The 23,715-nt window shown below is 38.2% G+C and overlaps 3 protein-coding genes across 5 annotated transcripts; all 3 read left to right on the plus strand.

The window, feature by feature from the left end:
• Positions 1-1,396: 1,396 nt before the first annotated feature.
• haus4 (HAUS augmin-like complex, subunit 4) lies at positions 1,397-6,872 on the plus strand. Its single transcript, XM_053485591.1, has 10 exons — positions 1,397-1,573; positions 1,692-1,752; positions 2,063-2,202; positions 4,293-4,424; positions 4,654-4,794; positions 4,927-5,023; positions 5,156-5,301; positions 5,559-5,689; positions 5,938-6,006; positions 6,395-6,872. Exons 2-10 carry the CDS (start codon positions 1,698-1,700, stop codon positions 6,567-6,569), a joined length of 1,086 nt encoding a protein of 361 aa, XP_053341566.1. The 5' UTR covers positions 1,397-1,573; positions 1,692-1,697; the 3' UTR covers positions 6,570-6,872.
• Positions 6,873-8,203: 1,331 nt separating this feature from the next.
• On the plus strand, positions 8,204-12,360 carry ddrgk1 (DDRGK domain containing 1). 2 transcript variants are annotated; one of them, XM_053485670.1, is made up of 9 exons: positions 8,204-8,375; positions 9,921-10,073; positions 10,158-10,303; positions 10,620-10,721; positions 11,271-11,393; positions 11,507-11,545; positions 11,631-11,687; positions 11,889-11,937; positions 12,071-12,360. In XM_053485670.1, the coding sequence occupies exons 1-9, from the start codon at positions 8,288-8,290 to the stop codon at positions 12,229-12,231; spliced, it is 918 nt and encodes a 305-aa protein (XP_053341645.1). In that variant the 5' UTR covers positions 8,204-8,287; the 3' UTR covers positions 12,232-12,360. The 2 variants fall into 2 exon arrangements, with proteins under 2 accessions (XP_053341645.1, XP_053341646.1); XM_053485671.1 differs by having other exon boundaries at positions 9,924-10,073.
• Positions 12,361-13,489: 1,129 nt separating this feature from the next.
• On the plus strand, positions 13,490-22,979 carry LOC128511750 (transmembrane protein 127). 2 transcript variants are annotated; one of them, XM_053484732.1, is made up of 4 exons: positions 13,490-13,797; positions 17,077-17,256; positions 18,234-18,395; positions 19,754-22,979. In XM_053484732.1, the coding sequence occupies exons 2-4, from the start codon at positions 17,079-17,081 to the stop codon at positions 20,056-20,058; spliced, it is 645 nt and encodes a 214-aa protein (XP_053340707.1). In that variant the 5' UTR covers positions 13,490-13,797; positions 17,077-17,078; the 3' UTR covers positions 20,059-22,979. The 2 variants fall into 2 exon arrangements, with proteins under 2 accessions (XP_053340707.1, XP_053340706.1); XM_053484731.1 differs by lacking the exon at positions 13,490-13,797 and adding an exon at positions 15,076-15,170.
• Positions 22,980-23,715: the final 736 nt, after the last annotated feature.

The raw sequence follows: 23,715 nt of genomic DNA on the forward strand, positions 1-23,715 counted from the left end.
ATTGCACCTTAAAAATGCCAGTCTTGCCAGATTAGCAGGTGGCTTCCATCCCAAAACCTGTTACAAACTAATAAACAAACAGAAAAATCCTAAGTATTTGGTCAATATCCAGTTTAGCATTCTGGGACTCTAGATTTTTGACCTCATAAATCTAGACCTAAAAGAAGTTTAGATCTCACTCCATGTGACGCAAAGGAGGAGGTGTACAGAACAAAGCCTTGCACACTGGAGGACTTGAAGGCTGTACATGTACAATTTGTTTAAAATTTGTTTTAGAAATATGGACTTTATTACCGATATTTTACACCTAGTTACTTTTAACCCACCCTGTAGATAGGCTAAGTACAGTCTAGGGAACAATGAGCCTGTTACATTTCTTGGTATTATTTGGTACCAAGAAATGTACCAATCCCTTGGTATTATACTTTAAAACAAAAAGGAACATTTATGCAGGGAGCACTATTCAAAATTTCAACCTGAGCTCATGTTATGGCCTGTTTAAAGTATGCATGGTGGCACAGTGAATTATTGTTAACACTGTTCCCTTGCACCTCCAGGACCTAGGTTCGATTTCCGCTGTAGGGTCTGTGTGCATGGAGTTTGCATGTTATCCTGTGTTTGGTGGGTTTCCTCCAGGTACTCCGGTTTCCTCCCACAGTTTAAAGACATGCAGGTTAGGTTAATTGGCATTCCCAAAACTACATGTAGTGTGTGAATGCGCTTGTCAATGTTGACCGGAGGTCCTGCCACGATCATAGAATGGGAAATAATACACTGGTAATTAACATCGGCCTCCACGCTTCCTAGTTAGACTATAGAGGTTCCTAGATGGATGAATGGAAGAATACAGGCTCTCCCTGTGGGTTGCCTTTGGGTTCCCCAGTTTCCTACCAGCTAGAGAAAAACAGGTCAGTAGGTGGAGTGATTAAAATAAAATAACTAATAAACATCAATGAATATGTGTGTTTGCATGATGCCCTGTCATGGGCTGTGGCTGTTTATCCGGCTGAGGACAAAATGGATTCAAAATATTATGATCCCCATGCCTGGTGGGATCCTTCCAGGTACTCCGGTTTCTTCTCACAGTCCAAAGACATGCAGATTTCCAAATTGCCCGTGATGTGGGAATAAGTGTGAGTGTGTGGTGTGCGCATGTGTGCCCCGTGATGGATTGGCACATACAGTACCTTGTGCCTGAGGTTTCCTGGGAGAGGCTTCAGGTGACCCTGTTATGTAATTATAATTAAATAATCAGTGTAGATAAAAGAAGAATAAATGAATGATGAAAAGCTAGTAACACTGGCGTACCTTCCCTCCAAGCCATGAGGTGGCGGTAATACACCATGATATAGTCATTTTAAGTCGACGAAGAAATATTACCGCTAGAGGGCGCGTCTCTCGGATGCGGAAGTTGTTGACGCTGGCGGTAAATACAAACAACACAACGCGTTGCTAAAATAATAAAAATTTGGAAGTTATCTGAAAAAAAAACGTGAAGTGCTTTTTAGACTTTTCTTTTTTTTAAAAAAAAGGAAGGAGCTGGAAAAGGAAAAGGATTTCGTGCGGACGGGAGGTAAAGTTTTAGCTAGTCATGTTAGTAGGTTACTCTTAAGAGGGATTAGCTAATATTAGCTAGCATTAGTCACCTCAGTGTAAATAATAAATATTTTTTGACCTCTCCTGCTGTATAGATTGTGATGCTTCCGTGTACAGATTCATCCCTGGGTAAAGGAGACAGTCTGCATCAGCAAGGTACACCTCAGTGTGTATACAGTGTGTGTATGAGAGTAGTGTTAATAATCAGATGTAAATTTTTGTGTGTCCAAAAGTATCTGAACACCTCACCATCACACCCACAATGTTTTGGATTCTCTAGAATCTACTGGAAAGTTATTATAACAGCAAAAAGTGGATTAGTGTCATGTTTATAATGTTATAGTTAATTATATATGATGTATTCTATTTCATCACTGTACTGATCTTTCATTAAAGTTCCTACATTATATAATTCCTTATGAATCTCTCTCACAGTTTGTGTCATTTATCTCCCCCCTCCTGTCAGTCTTGTCCTCATTCCCGTTGTGCCATCTGACCGAGGATGATCTGATCCAGAACCCTCTGTTCTGCAAGCTCCTGGCCACGCTGTCACAGCATGTGGATCGAACCGGACTGACTTTACCTTTAAGGAAGGAGCTGGAAAAGGTAAATTGTGCTTCACTTTGGATTACACGAATCTCTACTGTTTTCTCAGTGACAGTAGGACTTGTTAGACACACCCAAGGCACAAAGGCATTTACGTAATTGTCACACCTAAATGATTAAGATCATCAAATGAAATAAAAACTATAATATTGCGCCTAGATAATGCATGGCATGCAGTTTTTTGTTTTTGATTTTATTAATGATTTTATTTATTAAGTGGAAAAGAGCAGTCCAAATTTGCCTGATCCTATGTAAAAAGGTAATTTCCTCATGAACCTAATAATTGTTTGGCAACAACTGGAATCAAGCATTTGCATTTACTGGTAACAAGTTTTTCACATCGCTGTAGAGGAATTGCGGCCCACTCTTTTGTTGAAATTAGGTTATTTTTTAATTCGTTTTTTTTTTCAGATTTAATGGGTCACTCACCTTACAAAAAGTTCTACTTTTGTCTGATTGGGCAACTGAATATTTGCCTATATATGTCTTGTGAATAATCAGGATGTTTTTTCTTTTCTTTTCTTTTTTTTTTGCAAATGTAAGACATTGTATTTTTTTACCTTGAAACTCTCCCATGGGTGCCATTTTTGCCTAATCTATTACTTATTGTTGAGCACTTATTATCATGAGCACTGTCCTTAATTAAGGCAAGAGAGGCCTGCAGTTCTTTAGATGTTCTGGAAATGTTTACATTTTCCCTTGTCACATACATTAAAACTACATTAGAATGCCAAACTTTAGCTAACTAGAAAGTGTCAACTTTATACCTGTTAAGATTTTTACACTAAAGGTCTTTATGTATCTCCTACCTGCAGATTTTTATCCACATAGACATTTTTTTTCAGTCCACCACACTCTTTCTTTTAATGTTGTGCGCCCCTGGTACTTACTTTTATTGTTTTTTTTTTTTCCGTATATAACTTTAAAGGTTGGGAGTAAAAAGTATAAGTAAATTTATAATTGGATAAAAGTCAAATTTACAAGTTACAATTCCAGAGCATTTTTAAAGTTCTGTTACGTTCATTTTGTCGAGCTTTCTAAAAAATACATTTTGTTTTAAAGTAAATGATCCACAGGTGCCTAAATGTCACGATGAGGTAACTGACTCAAAAGATAAACTGTACTCTTCTATGTGGAATTATAAATCATTACAGGATACACGTGTAGAAGTGTGAAGAAGAAGAAATGCTAAGTCTATATAAATATAACAGCAGTTTTGGGGTACAAATCCGGCACAGGTTATCCACTGAAAATTCAGTGGGGAAGTAGAGGAGAAGTAAACATCTATTTCGAATTAGATGTGTCATTTTTGTAAGTAGGATTTCCGAGGGGAGATTTTATATTTTTTATTTTTTAATAATGCAGATTTCAACAGTAGTTCATTTGAATAAAAATCTTGACCTCCCAAAAATATGATGAATGTTACATGACTCCTGATGCTGACTAACAACTGCGAGACAACGCAGCTTTGTGGCTGAGTTCTAATGAGTTCTTTTATTCATTCTAATTAATTTTTTTTTTTTTTTTTTTTTTTTTAACTTTATTTTTATAAACTTTAACACGACAACAAACAAACAACACTTCTTCATGGGTACAAACATAAATATTTTTTCAAAGTATAACACAGAAAGTGAAAATAAATTGAATAAATTTCAGCCTGGTCAACTGGTTACAAAATAAGCAAATAATTGTAAGCATGTATATGAGAATATTTGTGGTCGTACATTCATAGACATGGTAGTTATTTCTGGAGTATTACCAAGCAGCCATTGATCCTATAACACTACATATATTTAGAATAAAATGTACACATATTCCCCTTTGGTATTTATCTGACCTCTCTCTGTTTTGATATATAGATTGTCCATTTTCCCCAATGCTTCTTAAAAGTCTCTTCTTGCAGTCTCAGTCTGAATGTTAATCTTTCCATCTTGTAAATTTCTGTAACTATTTGTTCCCACTGAGTTCTTGTTGGGGGAGGCTGCTGGAGCCATAGACGAGTGATTGCTTTTTTTGCTGCTGCTAGTAAAATCCTGAGTAAATATTTATTCATATTCATTCTAATTAATAACAAAATGTTTTCTCTGCAGGCAGAGAACGAGCTCCGGTCACAGAAGTTGGGATGGCTCCGGTTGGAAAGCATGCACCGGATCCTTCAAGAAATGGTACAGGAGCATCGCTTCAGGCAACACCACTCCAATGCGGCACCAGCTGAGGACACGGTACGACCGGATGTCCTGTGTGGAGACTAGAATCATTCTGTTTCTCTTTGGAACGCATAGAAGTTTTATTTATTTATAAGAAAAAATAATAATACAGTAATTAGTCTTATTATGGTATGATCACTCATGCTCTTTAGATGGGCCCACCATTATAGAAATTTTTCATCGTAGGAAGAGGAGCTTGGGATTGATTTGATTAGATGTGATTAATTAGTGCTTTTATGTACAGTTCTACGTCACTCTGGAGCGGTGTTTGCTGGTGGCCCGGTGCGTCCAGCACCTGGACCCGAGCACCACCGTGGACCAGGATCAACCTCTCATCCTGGGTCTCTCCGCTGAGAAAGTGCTGAGTCAGCTGCCTCCACAGCAGGTAGCTTTCTTGCACCCCTGATTCTAAACACAAACACAGCAGAGTTGGATGAAGTATCTGCGATACAGAAATGTGCGATTTGAAAGTTTTTACTGAGAGATGCTAAACTCCTGTTCGCTTCTCTCCAAACAGGATGTCTGGCAAATGAAACAGAGGCTACCAACAGAACTGCAGAAGCACCTGAAGAAGAAACTCTTTAACCTCCTCTCCTACTACCAGCCTGAGTCGGGTAACGGCTCACGGCGTCTACGCTGAAGCAAATGTTTTTATTCCCATGTGATCTATCTCAGGAATAAACCTGTGTCAGAGCCCAGTCACGGTACAGCACCTGTTAATAATGATTACTGTTTTTCTGTTGTAGAGAATGAAAGCGAGGGGCTCAAGAGTGTGAAGCTGTCGAAGCTGCCAGAACTGCTGGAGAGCGAGCGCAGCCGAGCAGAGAGTCTGGCAGAGAAGAACAGAGAGAACGCCACCCTGCTGCAGCGCCAGACCCACTCCTACCTCTCTGTGAGTCAGTGTACATGGACCCAAGTCTCTCTGGGTCAGTGGAGAGCAGACACGACTCTCTCCAAGAGTGCTCTTCTTAACTCTCTTAGAATTGAGTCAGCTGATTGTGATTTTTGTATTCTGATTTTTTTTTTTTTGCACACGATGGTTGAGAGATGAAGTCTTTTTTAAATTATTTGGTTGCACAGACATAATAGAGTAATTTGTCAGAGTATTTTAAGGGAAAAGGCACTGATGTCTGATATGTGTTCTGATAGGAACTGCTGGAATGCATGCAGCTCCTGCAGACTCTTATCCTCGACCTCCGACTCAAAGTGCAGAAAGAACTGGACAGGAAGAAGATTGAATACTTCGAGGCAAAATGTGAGATTGGAATTCAGAAGATCAGGTATTCTTTTTTTTTTTTCTTTCTACCTTTTAAACTAAACCTGTACAGTACTTCTCTTCCTTCTTTAATGTTCTTGATCAGCTGTGACACACTTAGTGTTTGTTAATGGAGATTATAGTTTCCAGTTTTTCGTGGGGTGTAAATCATCACTAACATTCCTTAGAAAAATATTATTATAGGTTTGTGCATGTGTGTGTGTTTTAGCCTGAGGCATCAATCCTAGTATTAATGCCAAAGTTTTTCTACAGGGCAGAGATGCTTGAGGTGCAGCTCGACTCTTACACACGAGACAAGATCGCAGCACATCAGAAAATCACGTAAGTAAAATCCATTATTCTTTTCAACCCCTTATGTTTTCTTTTCCTTTTTTCCTTTTTCCTTTTTATCCTTCTAAATTCTTCCCAATTCTATTCCGGCTTTGTCACTTTATATATATTTTTTTTCATTTCATTTTCCTTTCTTTTGTTCTTTACTATTTTATATTCCTCTCCAATTTGTTTCCCATTTGCTCATTTTTGCTTTTTTACTTCTTTACCTATTTATTCCCTCTATTTTTTTGTCTTTTTACTTTCTTACTTTTTTCTTTTTTTTTAAATATTTTTATTTGCTTCCTTCTTCTTTTTAACTTATTAAATTATTACAGTATTATTTACTACAACTTGACTCTTGCAAATTCTTTCCTTATTTCCTTTCCTCTGGTCCCAGGGAGAAGCTCAATGCTGAGCTGAAGGCGTGCCAGATGGAGAAACAGTCCTTGGAGTCCAGACTGGCATCCTTTGAGATCTACGGCAGGGAGTTTGAGGTCCTGGCAGAGGAATACTCCAGGCTGCGGCAGGAGGTCGCAACAAAATCCTGGGCCCTGAAAGAATTTACAACGTAAGCCTTCTTGGGAAGCAGTCAGGACCAGTACGAGTTAGACTCGACACTCAGAAGTGCCAAACTTCATTAATAAAGACGTATATGTGTTACTTCCCTTATCTCTGTCTTTTCGTGTAAATAAATGTTTCCAGTAGAAGTGTTATTAATTCTGAGTATTAGATAACATAATGTCTCAGCTTTTTAGGAATGCTCCTTCGGTGGATGTTTTAGGGAACTTTTTCTTTCCACCAAATCAATGTGTCATAAAATTCCAACATTTTAAACTGAACTCACAACATTAAAATCATTCATATTTTTTACTTTATATGGTTTGTAATGTGACCTTATTTTGTCATTTTATTCCTACTTTTGTTTCTGCTGGTATATCTAGATTTTTTGTTTTTGTTTTTGTACACTGCGTGGCCAAAAAAAAGTTTTTATTGACTGCCTTTATCTTTGATTTCTGTGCAAAATGTGGTGTCAAGGTCATATGTAAAAATTATTTCTTATGCTCCCAGAAAAACACTTTCACATTCTAAAGGGAAGGAAAAAAAAAACTTCATAAATGTGATAACCTGGTCATTCAGTACATTCAGGTCGTCAATAATTTTATTGCCACATAACGTTGCTGAGTCTAGAGCTGAGTAACTGACCAACCCCAGATCATAACACTGTCTCCAGAGGCTTGTACAGTGGACATTATGCATGATGGGTGCATCGCTTCATGCGCTTCCCTTCTTACTCTGACACGCCCATCACTCTCGAATAGGCTCAGGTCACATGGCCCTTTTCCATGTTCCCGCAGAAACCTGAATATAGTATTTTTTTTTTTTCTAATAAATCTTTCTAACAAGGGGTTTTCTTTAGGACACAGCTGTTTTGTTCTAATCCTGAAAGCTCTTGTCACATTGTATATGTGAAATGTTTTTACCACGCAAGTGTTTAAGTAATCTCCATTTTTTTTGTCCACAAACTTAAAGGTTCAGCACAGCCTTTACAGGTTTTAACAATGTATTGGACAGTTCCTTACTGTTGTCGGTACTTGATGCAGGCTGATAATTTGACTCTTCTGAAGTACTGACTATAGTGGTCGGGCAGTGTATAAGCTTGCAAAACTAATGACTTATTACTACAAAACAAGTTTAGGCTACTTTATTCTTAACATTTTATCATACAGGATGTGGAAGTATTACAGATGTATTTAGCTTATCAAGAATTTTTTGACCATCAAAGGTCAACTTTGATATCATTATCAAAGTTTAGTAAAAAGTCATGTGATCTTTCAAACTCATGATATTGTTAATGCAACATTGATTAAACGTGTTCGATACCACTATACATCTATTTTGCAGACATTTTTCCTTACATATTTTTATTTCCATCTTTGCATCAACTATTTCTTTCTTGAATATTATAATGACCCAATGAGCATTTGTGAGAACGCATTTCAGAAATATTGAAAAACTTGTACCATGTATTTTTTATTAATTATTTAAAAAAATGTTTATAAACATGTAAACATGTTTATCATGGTTTAAACATTCATATGACATTGACCATACATTTATTGCCACTCTTTGAGGCAAACTATAAATCAAATATAATAAAAGATGCAGTGGGTCATGGCACCTCCGGGCCGCTGGGTGGCGCTAAACCAGGAAAAGCCTAGTAATAAGCGGCGTCAGCACAGATGCCTGGCTGTCTAATGTGTTTATGTGGATAAGTTGTGTTTAAGCTCCGATGGATGTCGTTATTTATCTCGCAGCGGCGGCGATTTTAATTGTCCTGATAATATTCGCTGTTAAAATCCGTGGACGCACAGCTGAAGGTGAGAGTAATGGTGGACAGGTTAGGCTCAGAAAGCTAAATGCTAATAACTAGCTGGTTCATTTGAGTTGTCAGGGTAACGAGTGGGATGTGGGAAATATTTAGCATTCTTTCTGTTTTTGCTAGACTGAAGGGAAGAGTTGTAATATTGTGCTGTAAATACAGGTCCGTGTCATCTAAAGATAGAAGTGATGAGTCTTTTAAAGGAGTCGGTTCACTGAACCGGCTCAACGAAGTGGCTTCTTTGGGAATTTTCGTTTTGAGTCGGCTCATTTAACCGACTCCGAGTCGACTCTTTTGTATGACCGTTAAATAGAGTCAATTAGAGTGAACTAGAATGCATGATTCATACAGCCATGTCCAAACGTTATGAGAATGACACAAATATTAATTTTCACTCAATTTTAATTAATTTAGTTGACAATTACATGTGTGTCAAAAGGCTTTTTATTGACAATTACATTAAGTTTATTTAGAGAGTCAATATTTGCAGTGTTGACCCTTCTTTTTCAAGACCTCTGCAATTTGCTGCTGTCAATCAACTTCTGAGCCACATTGGGGTAATTTTCTCAGAATTTCTCAAATTGCCTATATTGTGTGAATGTGTGTGTTTGTGTGCGCGACCTTGTATACAGGATAAAGCGGTATAGACGATAAGTAAGTGTGTTAGAATCCCCTTTTCCGGTTGTTTGTGGCATCCAGGGGGAAAAAAGCTTGCTTGGAGAAGAAAAGTTTAGTGCTAGAATCAGTTCTGTGTCATTCCAACAGTAAAGCATCCTGAGATCATTCATGTGTGGGGTTGCTTCTCAGCCAAGGGAGCGGGCTCACTCACAGTTTTGCCTAAGGACACAGCCATGAATAAAGAACAGATCAAAAACATCCTTCAAGAGCGACTTCTCCCAACCATCCAAGAGTACTTTAGTGACAAACAATGCCTTTTTCAGCATGATGGAGCTCCTCGCCATGAGGAAAAAGTGATAACTAGGTGGCCCCGGGAACAAAACATTGATGTTTTGGGTCCTAGGTCAGGAATCTCCCCACACCTTAATCCTATTGAGAACTTGTGGTCAATCCTCAAGAGGCGGGTGGACAAACGAAAACAAATAAAAACATTTTTTTGACAAACTCCAAGCATTGCTCAGTTAGGACGTGGTCCAGAAGTTGATTGACAGCATCCCAGGGAGAATTGCAGAGGTCCTGAAAAAGAAGAGTCAACACTGCAAATATTGGCTCTCTGAATAAACTTAATGTAATTGTCAATAAAAAGCCTTTGACACATATAAAAAGCTTATAATTATACTTCAGTATATTATAGTATCATGTCCTTTGTGCAAACTAATATTTTTGTCATTCTCAAAACATTTGGCCACGGTTGTACATAAAAACTTTAATCAGTTCCCTACTAAGAGCCGACTATATCTGTTGCAGTTGGAAATCAAAAGAGAGAGCTCTTAGTAGGGAACTGATTAAAGTTTTTATGGTAAGATGACTTTATTCATTCACACTATTTAAACTATAAATGTTATTCCTTTGCTTTGTCTCTTAGTAGCCGATCAAGAGGACCGCCAGAATGTCGTTGCACGAGTTGCAGCACCGCCTCGCGTGGCAGAGGATCGGGGCGCAGGAATGCCACGGCGTCGCAGAGGCCTGGACAGGATGATGGCACAGAGACGTGCGCAGCGAGACGCCGCCGAGATCGGTACAATCAATTTCCACTGGATGAAATGCTTTGTGTGGATTGTTTAAATAGTAAACAGGGTGTTTTGTGTATTTTTGTTTTTAGAAAACATTGCTGCAGAGGTAGATGAGGATGAGGAGGTGGATGATGAACGATCCCAGGCGGAAGAGAGACCTCAGGCTACTGGAAAAGTGGGCGCTAAGAAGCAGAGGAAGCTGGAGGAAAAGGAAGCCAGGAGAGCGCAAAGACAGGTGAAAGATCACAGACATTTTTTTCGTTACTTTTTGTGCTTGTACTAGGGAGTGACGAATGAGTGACTTTCTAATTTTGGTGTATTTGTATAGTGCTTTTAACAGTCAGACAGTTCGTGCACAGAGTGGTCAGTGTTATATAAGTAAAATTTAATTTAATTTTATGATGTGAGGATGAACTGTCTGTGTCCCAAAACAGTTAATAAAGGACAAACACAAAACACATTGTTATTTTACTTTTAAAATAAGCTCCACTGCACTGAGTGTTTTTGCTAACGTGGAGTCGTGTGTGTGTGTGTGTGTGTGTACACGGCAGGTGGAGATGGAGGAGCGAGAAGAGAGGAAGCGCATGCAGGAGCTGAGGGAACAGGAGAGAAAGAAAGAAGAAGAGAAGGAGAGATTGCAGGAACAGAAAGAGGTCAGTACAAAACTGAAGTACTTAGAGTGGCCACCAGGTGTCACTAAACTCCATTAATGTTTATCATGCCTTAAGTAGTAGTAGTTTTTTTTTATCGATGAATAATATATGAATTGATTAAATATAATTTGAATAAATTAATTCGAATATGATATATGAATGAATATTATTGCAGTCAAATTCCATTTAAAGTTCAGATGAATCCTTATTTAAGTTTAATTATGTATACAACTACATTTGAATGTTAATTATTCTCGAATCGTCACAGATAGCCAGGAAAGTGAAAAATATACTGAAACGATTCATATTTTATCTGTTTTTTTATTTTTAGTTTTTACTTTCTAATGATGCTTTTTTATTGCTACTTTCTTTCTATCATTAACATTTCTTAAATAAACTGTTTTTAGTCATTTCTATTGTGTTAATGTATTATATTCAATTAGAAAATCTAGGTTGGATCTTTAAATATGGTTTTAGTTTTAGATTTTTGCACTAGAATTCCTTTCTTCTTTCCATTGGTCAAATGTTTGTTTTTTATTTGGCTGTCAGGAGGAGGAGATGCGTCGTGCTAAGGAGGAACAGGAAAGGAAAGAGGAAGAGGAGTACCAAAAACTCAAAGCATCCTTCATCGTTGAGGAGCAGGGAGAAGCAGAGGAGCTGACCGAACAAGAGGTGACGATTTGTAATTCTGCTTTATATATACAATGTATGATCCTTCTTTTTTTAAAAAAAAAAAAAAATCAGAATAATCATCTCTTGACATTCCTGCTCTTGATTTCGTTCAGTCTCGCAACCTGCTTCAAGAGTTTATCCAGTATGTCAAGGTAAAGGATTGTTTTTTCATTTATTTAAATATGTTTCTTTTATTACCTTTTCTTATCATGCTCTTTATGCGCTCTGTTTTTGCAGGACTCTAAAGTAGTGCTGTTAGAGGACTTGGCGTCACATTTTGAAATGCGCACTCAGGTACATATAGAATAAAACAATGTTAATTTAACTTTGACTTTGATGTTAAACAACAGGCACATGTTGAGAAGGATAGAAGAAAATTTCTCCTTTACAGCAAGTGCAATACCAGTCTAAATTGTAGTTAGTACTCTTCTAAGAGCTTGATCGTCGCATTGACTTACTTATCTATAAAATGTGTCAATTTTCTGTATGTTGTAGGATGCCATCGCCAGACTGCAGGACCTGATAGCAGAAGGTTCTATTACAGGTCAGTAAGCTTACACAAGTAACGCTGTAAAGATAACAACATAAAGCTGTAAATAAAGCTGTTTTTATTGACACCAACTGATTGTGGTAAACTATTCTGTTAAATTGTGCTGATGGTCCTCTGCTGTTTGCAGGAGTGATTGATGACAGGGGGAAGTTTATCTTCATTACTCCAGAGGAGCTGGATGCCGTGGCTCAGTTCATCAAACAGAGAGGAAGAGTGTCTATATCTGAACTTGTACAAGCCAGTAACATGCTCATCAACCTGAGTCCGATAATTCAACCCACGTCTTGAAGACACACACACACACACACACACACACACAATAATATCAGCAGATGATTGTTTCTGAACACACTGATGATAACATTTTTGCCAGCCATGCAATTTCTATTTTTTAAATAAAAGTGGACTGAATTATTATTTTATTTTACCTTTCCATTCAACTTCATACTTAAGTCTATTTGGTGTCAGTATGTTTAAAAGTCTTCTTCTTTTAGCTTGCATAATGATTTCATTTCTGCTTTGAAGTACTTTTTCTCTTTTTTACATACTATTCTTAGATTTAATGTCTTCCAGACCAGGAGTTATTTAACAAGGTGTACAAATAACAATAAATTGTGAAAAGCAAAAAAATAAATAAAAATTGATGGCTTAGCATTGCTCTTCCAGGTTCTGGAAGTTTTTGACGTTTTTAAGTCAATTTTAATAATTTCCTTAGTTGTTTTCTCTGCTTGATGTAAATCTATCTATCTATAGGGACACCCTGCATATTACATCATAATAGCGATGATGTATAGTTTATTACAATATTGAATAAATAATATATTTGAAGGTGGTGTAATGGTTAGCAGTGTCGCCTTGCATCTCCAGGGTCCAGGCTCGATTCCCGTCTCTGTGAGCATAGAGTTTGCATGTTCTCCCGTGCGTAGTGGGTTTCCACCGGGTACTTCGGTTTCCCCCCCCACAGTCCGTAGTGTATGAATGAGTGTGTGAGTGTGTGTATGCCCTTTGATGGATTGGCACCCTGTCCAGGGTGTACCCTGCCTCGTGCCCTAAGCCTCCTAGAGTAGGCTTCAGGTCCCTGTGACCCTGAATATAGGATAAAGCAGTATAGAAGATGAGTGAGTAATATATTGAATAAATAGTAATGTTTAATAACAAAAGCAGCCACAGTACCACCACCGATAATTATAAGAAGGAGAAGAATTAGAAATTTAAAATAGATGTATAAAAAAATACATCTAGTATATTCTGGGCGGGTTTCACTTTGAAGAACATTGTGTACACTAAAGGAAATGACTCAACCGGTCAGCTGATTAAGTTACTCTTAGTTGCTGTTCCCCTGATCTACCACACGAGGTCACTGTGTCTCCAATCGCGATGAGTCTCACGTCCATCGCGTCATATTACGCAATCAGTTCGCGCTCCAAACGTCCTTTCGCTCCCTGTATAAGCCCACTACCTTGGGCAGGACAATCCACCCTATGTAGTGCGCTTGTTATTTAGGAGCGTGTGATTGAGGATGAAGCCTCGGTGTGTCGCCAGGAGAGGAGGCTACGTTTGTTTCGGTTCTGATCGGAAATAAAACCAGGTTTACTGTATGCGGGTTTTTTTTTTCTCTCTCTCTCCAGTTATTATTTATTTATTTATTCTAACGATTGTGTTTTGTGTTACGTCATATGACCTGGAGAACTGTGAGATTAAAATGTTGGTATTATAACATCAATAGCTGGTTAGGTTAAATAAATGAGTTACTTAGTTGCTTAGTTCAAACAGATAAACAAGCGATGCGGAGTTGATCTGAATAATGAATTAATGTGGAGGGAAAGGGAGATAAAATTTCACACCCCGGTGCAGGTGAGTCCAGGATTAAATCCTCTTCGTATAGCCTGGTTAAAGCCAGCTAATGTGCACTGTCACGAGGTTTTTATTGGCTTTTTATGGACATAACATCCTGCGGATTTTTTTAAATTCTTTTTTAACAGTGTACGTCTTTTAATAGAATTTTATTTTTCAAAAATATTTTAGTTAAAATTCTTTGTGTAACATGACATTTTTATAGAAATAAATGTGTTATTTATTATTATTATTTTTTTAAATATGCAATTTTTCTAACACGAACATTTCCGAGCGTTCCCGAAAGGCGCGCTTCACGTGCGTCACGTGATTCCTTTTAATAATCGATGAAGAGCCGTGTGTCTGATACAGAGCGGAGAACAAGACCTGGACTCAAGCGAAACACTTTCTTGGTTATAATGCCTTATAATCACATAAGATCTTGTTTTAAAAGATGATCAGGTTTCTATTTAAAAAAAAAAAAAAAAAAAATATATATATATATATATATATATATATATATATATATTGCTACGAATTTGCTACGAATTGATACGAACTTACACATTGAAATGAGACATAGCTAGTCATGGAGTATGAGTGTACTGTAGATTACCCAGGTGTGTCAGGCTTTCCTGCATGGGTAAATTTCTGAGCACGTGCAAAAATTAGTGTTAAATTAGATCTATGACTCGTGGGCCTGTCGTAGGTTCACTCTATGTTCCTGTTGTAGTCAATTCTGGGCAGCAGTAGTGATGCTGTTTTCATCCAAGGGGGTGGGGGTTTGGGTATCGTTTAGGTTTTCTTACAATACCGGCGCCAAATCTATACTTTTAAAACGGTACCGGTGGTAAATCAATACTTTTAAAAATGTTAGTGGTGCCAAATTGATACATTTTAAATTCTTCCAGTGCCATAACTTATACTTGATACGAAAATGGTGCATAACATTTAAGAACAGCTTTTTATTGAAAAAGACATATTTTAAATAAACAATATATAAAAAGTTTAAAGAATACATAAATATACACAAATATATATATATACTACCTAACCAAACTACAATAATTTAACAATAAAAACAACAAAGTAGTTGGTATTTTTGGTATACAATAAACCAGCTTCAAATTATAGCAGCTCTTTTGCAGAAATATGTCCATATTTGCTTTATTTGGTAAAATATGACACCTCTCCTGGGGAGACTATGAGATTTTTATATTAAAAATTTGCATCTGCAATAATCATCCTTGAATTAATTAGGATTTTTAAATGATCATCATTATCAGGGCATTGCCGCTAACATTGTTGGGAAAGCAAGGACGTGCACAGATGTATACAGTGATATAATGACGTGACTCTGTAGCCCATGGAAAAACGAAGCCAGTCTTCAGAAGGTTCGTATGTAACTAGAACCTGGTTCATTTTGGTGGAAAAGGAGTTTGGGGGAAATCACTGGTTCTCAACTCATTACCCTGCACATTTTAGGGCTTTCTCAGCTCCAAGCACACCTGAATTAACTAATTAACTAATAATCAGTGTTTTCTTAATTGGAGTGTTTGTGGTAGAGCAGGGAAAACAGTAAAATATGCAGGGTGGTGGTCTTCCAGAAGTGAGGTTGAAAACCACTGGCTTAAATGAATATTTGGCAATGCTGCAAATATTACTCATAATGCAAATCATGCACATTTTGAAACAAAAATGCAACTTTATTCTGAATTATTCTGAATCATATTTGTGTCATACCATTACAGCCCCAAAGAAAGTTTAATTTGGTGTATTTCATGTATAAGTGAAAATAATAAAAGGTAAAACAAGTTCTAAAAATAGAATAAGTTTTAATTTGTAGTAGTATCTTCCAATGTACTGCATTGACTCCATGTAAAAATGTGCTGATGATAATGAAAACAGTAAACAATTAACAACTGCATACTTGGAAAACCATTTTTTCTTTTCTTTTTTTCAACAGTTATTTCTGGTTAAAACCCTGAGCTGTGAATCATTCTTAGCCTGTCCACAACCGCACCCAACTGTCTAAAAGCTAAATCGAGAATATCTACAGCATTTATAAACTAACACATTACGCCTAACAATTAACATGTATTAGATGGTATTAAGTACATTCTATGGGTGTGGCCATTGTTGTTTACTGAGTTAAGAATGTGTAAATATGAAATCGACAAGATGAAAATACTTTTTACATATGCACATATATTAGTTTCATGTTGCTATAAATGATCTAAACACTAGAGGTGGAAACATAACACTTTTTTCTTTTCCTGATACCAATATTTCAATCTTGAGGAACTGCTGATGACGTACTGTATACCCAAATGATACTGAACTTTGAAATTTACTGAGTATTATATCTTTACTAAAAGAACATCTAAAGTTGAATGGGTCACAGTCACAGACCCATTTAAACAGTAAATATTGACCATCCCCTTTACATGATCTCTTACTTAAGGTTTTAAAATTAGCATGTATATGGATATGTGCTCGTGTTCAGTGAATATTTAGAGTCAATATACAGTCATTCAGCGTACAGCACTTCTAACTTGCTGTCCGTGATGAAATCGCAGTCGTGGTAACGCACATGGTCAGAATAGCACCAGTTGCACAGATCCCAATGTACACAGGACGATGTCTTTTGGCACGCTGACTTATAAAGGTCGGTGCTCTCTATGACTTTGCCTTCAGCCTTGTGCTGCCATCTGGTGGTGTGTTTCAAAACTAGTCTCGAAACTTTTTGACACCACCTCATACAGTATTGGCGGGGCTCCATACATAACCTGTAGTGGGATTTGGAGACCTCTCTGGTTGAAATGTGTAAATGCAGGGAAGTAAGGAAAACGGAAAGTAAACAAAATCACCTATCCTGTATATAGTGTCACAGCAGTCAATAGCCTATCCCAGGAGACTTGCGGCACGAGGGAGCATACACCCTGGACAGCGTGCCAATCCATCGCAGTTGTATTTTCTCAACTTTGCATGTGCTGGCAAGTCAATACATTTTTGAGGAGTGTTGAATGAAATGCCTTCTGCAGCAATAATTATCTGCTGCCATGGAAAATTCCATAAATTTCTCCTCTAGATCTTACTCGTGTTGTGAAACATTAATTTGCATTTTTCAACGCAACTCACAGTTACTGAGTACCAGAAGTCTTAATCATTATGAGAGAGTATTGAGTAAGAAGGTGTTACATTCTTGTCCATAGGAATCAGACCAAAAAAATTCTCTTCTACTTAACAGTGCATACCTCATTTAAGCAATGCAGATGATCTTGGTTTTTCTTTCCACAGCCATGCCGCTGACATTGAGCTTATCCCCGGCCGCTGTGTGTCAGTGCTTCACTTTGGTGTCCCTCTGCACCTCCATCGCCGACCCGAACTGGATCCAAGTACAGAACAGGACGGACACGAATGAGCTCATTTACGGAGTGGCTTTTACTCTACACGCTGCACAGAACCTCTCCAATACCGGTATTTTTGGGGTTGGGGGGTTTTTAAAGAGCATATATAGTAAATTTGGAACATTGTGATGAATATGTTTAATTATCAGAAGATGTTGAAAAGTTTGTGTAGTGATAAGGTTTCTGTTTAAAACTAGACCAAAGTTACAGAAAAATTTCTGCTGCTTTGAAGGTCCCAATGAGCACAGTGGCCTCCATCATCCGTAAGTGGACGAAGTTCGTAACCACCAGGACTCTTCCTCGAGCTGGCCGGCCATCTAAACTGAGCGATCGGGGGGAGAAGGGCCTTAGTCAGGGAGGTGACCAAGAACCCGATGGTCACTCTATCAAAACTCCAGAGGTCCTCTGTAGAGAGAGGAGAACCTTCCAGAAGGACATCCATCTCTGCAGCAATCCACCAATCAGGCCTATATGGTAGAGTGGCCAGACGGAAGCCACTCCTTAGTAAAAGGCACATGACAGCCCACCTGGAGTTTGCCAAAAGGCACCTGAAGGACTCTCAGACCATGAGAAACAAAGTCTTTTCACTAGGGACTCTCTGGCCACTCTAACAGAGATGGTTGTCCTTCTGAAAGGTTCTCCTCTCTCCACAGAGGACCTCTGGAGCTCTGACAGAGAGACCATCAGGTTCTTGGTCACCTCCCTGAATAAGGCCCTTCTCCCCTGATCGCTCAGTTTAGATGGCCGGCCAGCTCTTCCTTCTCAGCTTCTTCCACTTACGGATGATGGAGGCCACTGTGCTTATTGGAACCTTCAAAGCAGCAGAATTTTATCAGGTACATGGAAATGTTGGCAGATACTCCTGGAATAGACAGATGGCTCCTGTGCAAAACTGTAGAAGCAAAGACTGGTGAAGCGGATGGAAAGTTGTGTAGTGTGTAATTTTTCAATTTTCAGGGGGTCAAATTATTCCATTAAAGACACACATTGGGTTCCAGTTTGATGTAAAAAGAGATCACTATGTTTCTGTTGTAATTCTTGTTACAGCACCTCTGGGTGGGATGCACGGACTGGGCATGAACTTGCTCTACATACTCGCTGCTCTGTGCTACAGCGCCGTTCTGCTCTCCAGCTCCTCCTTCTTAGTGGACTTCCTTGGAATTGGCTACACTCGTCCCAAGCTGGTCAAATCACTTCACGTCTCTACAGGTGCATCTTCAACTGTTTATTTTAAAAGCTGCAGGCTTTTTTTCTGTGAGGCATCTGTACATAAGTCTGGATTAAAGGGTCGGAACTCACATTCTTAAAGGCGTCTTTCATGAGTCTGTTACGTAACGGCTTTAAAGCAGATAGGCTGCACTGGCGATGCATGACTGTCCTTAACAAACACGCTGTTTAACAACTCTGCTAACCTCGTTCAGACATAAAAATACTACTAACTAGAAAATGCAAAGCAGATTAAAACAAATATAACAGTAAAATACATTATAAATAAATCTCATGCAGATCAGCAATTGGCTGTTAGGAATAAACCACAGGGTGGCGTGATGCAGTCAATCCTGATGTGGAATTTTATTCCTGTTACCCCACAGACGTTCCGTTCCCTCATCCTCAGTCTCTGGAAAGTAATGCAACATGTGATTTATTGAATGTCATAATGTTTGCCTGTTAACTGCTCAACTAATATTGAGTAGATCCCCTCTTTGCCACCAAAACAGTAATGCACTAAATGTTCTGACACCTTTGTATCACAACTAGGAATAACCTTGTTCTCTATTTGAGCTACATTAGTGCTTCTATTGGGTCGGCCTACACACGCCAGCCTTTGGTCCCCATGTGCATCATTGAGCCTTGGCCACCCATGACCCATTTTGGTGTGTCCTGACCACTGCAGACTAGGAACATCCCACAAAAGCTGTAGTTTTGGGGTTGCACTGACCCAGTCGTCTAGCCATTACAGAAACAAAATTACTAAATTTAAAGCTGGCCAGCATGGTTGGCCGAAAGTTGGGAAGTGGGGAAACAGTACTTGGTCATGGAACGAAGCAGTCATACCTACTGTGAAAACTGCTTTAGACCACTTGCTTAAAAACACACTTACTGGTTTGCCCCCGAGTGGCGCAGTGGTAAAGTGCTCGCCCGATCATCCGGAGATCGCGAGTTCGATTCCCGGGTGATGCTGTAACCTCTCGCAGCCGGAGGCCTAGAGAGAGAAGATTTGCCGAGCTCTCTCACAGGGAAAGGGATGAGAGGTACTTCGTGCTCCCACAATAATGACGGCTCTACAGCCAATCAAGGGCGTCTTTGAGCTCACGATAGCGTTGTCCTCCGAGGGTGTTACGCCGCCCCTAACGAGGCATGAGCAAACAGTTCGAAAAGATGCGGTCGGTGATGTCACGTGGGTCGGAGGAAACACGTGATAGTCTTTGGCCCTCCCGACTGAGTGGTAGTAGAAGCTTAATGTGGGAGCCCCCTAGTGACTGGGAGGAATTGGACACGACTAAATTAGGGAGGAAATTGGGGAAAAATAAAAAAACACTTACTGTACGCCTTACCTCTGTTTCCAGCCGTGATGTGTCTGGCGATCCTGGTCGTGAGTGGGACGTGTCTCTGGGTGATCCAGCAAAATGTACAAAAAGGGAGACTGAGTTGGGTTTGGAGCACAGCCCCAGCTCCATCCAAAGGACTGAGCACCTCGCCTGGAGAGAGCTTTTACATCGAGATACTGGCCCTCATCTTCGCCTGCGTGGCCTCCGTTTTTAGCTTTGTCTGTCCGCCTGGTTCCTTCGTTCCCACCATGGAGTCCGAGGACCGAGAGAGGGAGTGTCTCATCACTGATCTGGGACCTGATGGAGATGAGTGGGGTGACTGAGTAGACTTGGCATGTCAGACCATGTGAATTATACCAGATAAGGAAACTGTGCAATGCCTAACTAATGAATATGTTCAGTACTGGAAGTTGAGTCACGTAGCTACTAGGATGAGTAGTGAAACGTATATACTGAACAGGAAAGACATGACTCAACTTCCAAATAACCTCACCTGGACGACTGAGAATCTTCACAGAATCTTTTTAGTAGTTACTTTGCAGTTTATAAGAATATGTGCACTGTGCTATGTTTTTAATTAATATTGTTTTAAACAAAGAATAACTATAGTGTTTTTATACACATTAATGAGACCAGTTTATAACCACTAAACTAGAAAAATCTAAATGGACCAAAGAATTACCAAACTGTACAGTAAAATCGCTTTAATCCATTTATACAGTTATTCTCATGTCATAAATGTGTGCTATTATAGGAAAATAATGAATTACGCAAACTTCACTAGACTGCTACCCCACCAGTTATTTTTTGTTGTTTTTATTATAACAGTTTGTCCCAAAGTGTTTTATTCTTCTTTTATCAGAAGATACAATTACACGTCATACATGTTATCCACTCATCTATACGATAGGGTCATGGGGACCTTGAGTCTTTCCCAGGAGGCTTAGGGGACGAGGCAGGGTACACCCTGGACAGGGTGCCAATCACATGTTATCCATCTGTAGTGAATGTAATGCTGTGGAACTGAACAGCCTCGAAAACAAATTCTCTTATTGCTTCCATAAAACTTTTAAATAATTTGCCCCACCCCACTCATCTGTCTCCGTCTGTCTGTCTCTTTCTCTCTTTCACTCTCTCTCTTTTTTTCTCTTTCAGCTAATGTGACACAACTGCAACTTATCATGTTACTGATAAACCATAAAGTACAAAGTCCTGTCTCTCAAAAGCAGAGATCATAAAGCAGCAATGTTATTTTTTATTTTTTATAAAACCCTGACATCTCCATAATTTATAGAACTATAAAACCTGTGAATTAATTACTAAAGGAATAACAACATATTAGGGAAAGCACGTTATCCTAAATCTGAGATTTGCATTGCACCACTGTCTGAGCTGCTGTTTTAGAGGTTTAATTAACACCTTATGACCAATAAGAATCAAGACTTTAACAGGTCTTAGGTGTAACTATTAATGATTATAATAGATTTCTTTTGAGTGAGATAATCTCATGGATTTATTAGGAATTACTAAAACAATGTTGCATAGATCAAGGAGCATGGTGTAGCCTTTGAAGTTATTCTGTCTGAACGGAACAGGAAAATCTCAGTGCCTTAAACAGGACATGGGGTTATAAGTAGACAGGAAAACAAATATTGTTTTTAGCATAAAAGGGAGAAAACGTTTTTTGTTTTTTTTAACATTGATATCATAGGAGAAGATTCAGACTTGTTGTTGTGAGGACATTCGATGGGTTTCATTGCAAAATTTTCTGACACAATTAGGCATTTTTTTTCTCATAAAGTTGTCAAAACTTTTTTCTTCAAACGATTTTCTCGAAACTTTAACCCTACATGATTTTGATTTTGGAAAAACGTCACAGTAGTAAATACATTTTAAAAAATGTTTGCTCCTTTCATGTCATGTGATCAGCTTAAAACTTCTTTGATGTGCAAAATAGTAGCTGATGTAAATGAAGTAAATGTGGTAAAAAAGGACATTTACAGTATGTTAGTGCCACTGCAGTCTCTCCAGCAGCCACTGATTTCTGTAATAAAAACGCTGTTATCACATACTGAAGTAAAACTATTGGCTGATGAAGCTCTAAACTGGTTTAAACTTATGATGCTCTAAACAAAAGTTCCTAACATCTTTTAAATGTTTCTCACAATCCTTAACTTCAACACTTATTTCCTTGTTCCTTGTTTTTATTAACTTTAACCCACATATCATTGATCCTAAACGGCATATTAACAAGTCGACAAACACAACCGCAAGCTGATTTATTCATTGTGACAAAACCGTAGAAAGTGGATTTATAGGATTTTGCGAAATCTTACAAAAATTGTGCTTTTGAAATATGTATTACTTTTTTGCAAAAACTACCAGTTGGATTTATATTATTTTGTAGTAAAACCCTTTATGCATATGCAATTTTTAGAAACATTTCAATGTGCCTTCAAAACCTTACCTAAAGATATCTTGTTTGTGTTTTTAGCACATTGTAAAAACGTTGTAGCTTAGCATACTTAGACTAGCAGTTAAATTTGTTACCGAATGGTCCTTTTTTTTTTTTTTTTTTACTAAATAAGAAATAAACTGATCCTGTACTGTGTTTAGATGCAATCACTAATAGAAACAACAGTCCATGTTGATTCACGTTGTTATGTATTCATACAAGATGTACTTCTGTAATCATTTTATAGCAGTGCAAAATTCTCATTAGGTACTTTTTAGTTGCATGTATGATTTCAGAGGAACTATTAAAGTGTTTCAAAATACCATTTATTATTATACTAATTACTATAATGAAGGTATTGGAAATGTGTGGGATCCAGGATTTCTTGTGCTGAGTTGAAACTTCGGATAGTTCTACCCCTGAATCTATCATCTGATTTGTCATCTTGAAGTCTGGACAGGATAATATTTTCAGGTTACAATCGGCATCAGTTTTGCAGGTTGTCGTCCAAAATTAGACACATTTTTGCCATGTGAGAGGAAATGAAATGACTCTGTGATGTCCTGCATGGAATAAAACAGAAGGAAACGTCAGAGTTTTTCTGAATATGTTGACATGAATACTCACACTGAAGAATTACCTTTTTTTTTTTACTTGAAACACACTAACTTTCTTTTGTGCATGATAAAACATGATGTATTTCTGTCAAGGGTTGCTTTTTTGTTTTGTGCCTGAAACGCACATGAAATTATATTTAATGTAGCATAAATAAATGTGTATTAATGTTTATATCTAGTGACATCTTATTGTATATATACACTTTACACTGTATTTTATAATATGAGGAATGTTCAAGCCAGACTGGGTCTTATAATTGTGCAGAATAACAGAACACTCTCTTTATTTCTCTATATAATCCCCTGCTACACTAATGCACTTATCCTAGTTTTTCACTAGTGCTTAGTTTTATGCCTGAAACGCTGGCCTCCCAGGAACTCCTTTAATGGCACAAACATGTGTCGATGGCTTGGAGATCAGGACGGTATGGGGGATGTGACAGTAACTCAAAGTGGAGTTCATGTAACATGCAAGTGGTGTTGGTGTGTACAGTTCCCAAAGACCGATGTCTATTCTGCAAGTTGGCGACACGTTATCTGCCGATTTTCAAGGATCAGGCGTTCCAATTGGTGATGCATGTAACCATATATCACTAATTATTTATTTTCACTTTTTGCTTTGGACTGACTGACTATATGTGAATAAACATATAAATGCTAATATCTGCGGTTACCCTTAAGAAATATTAAAATGCAGCTATACTTTCATCCATTACTTATATATGGATGGGATGCCAATGCATCACATGGCACACGCTTAGTGGGAAACTTGGAAATGACAGTTAACCTATACCAAATGAGGAACCTGAAGTACCTGGAGGAAACCCATCAAGCCATGGGGAGACCATGCAAACTTCACGTACAGACTGGAATTGAGTTTCAAACCCCCGGCCCTGGAGGCATGAGGC

This window comes from Clarias gariepinus, chromosome 24, assembly GCF_024256425.1.
Source record: "Clarias gariepinus isolate MV-2021 ecotype Netherlands chromosome 24, CGAR_prim_01v2, whole genome shotgun sequence".
NCBI classification, from domain to species: domain Eukaryota; kingdom Metazoa; phylum Chordata; class Actinopteri; order Siluriformes; family Clariidae; genus Clarias; species Clarias gariepinus.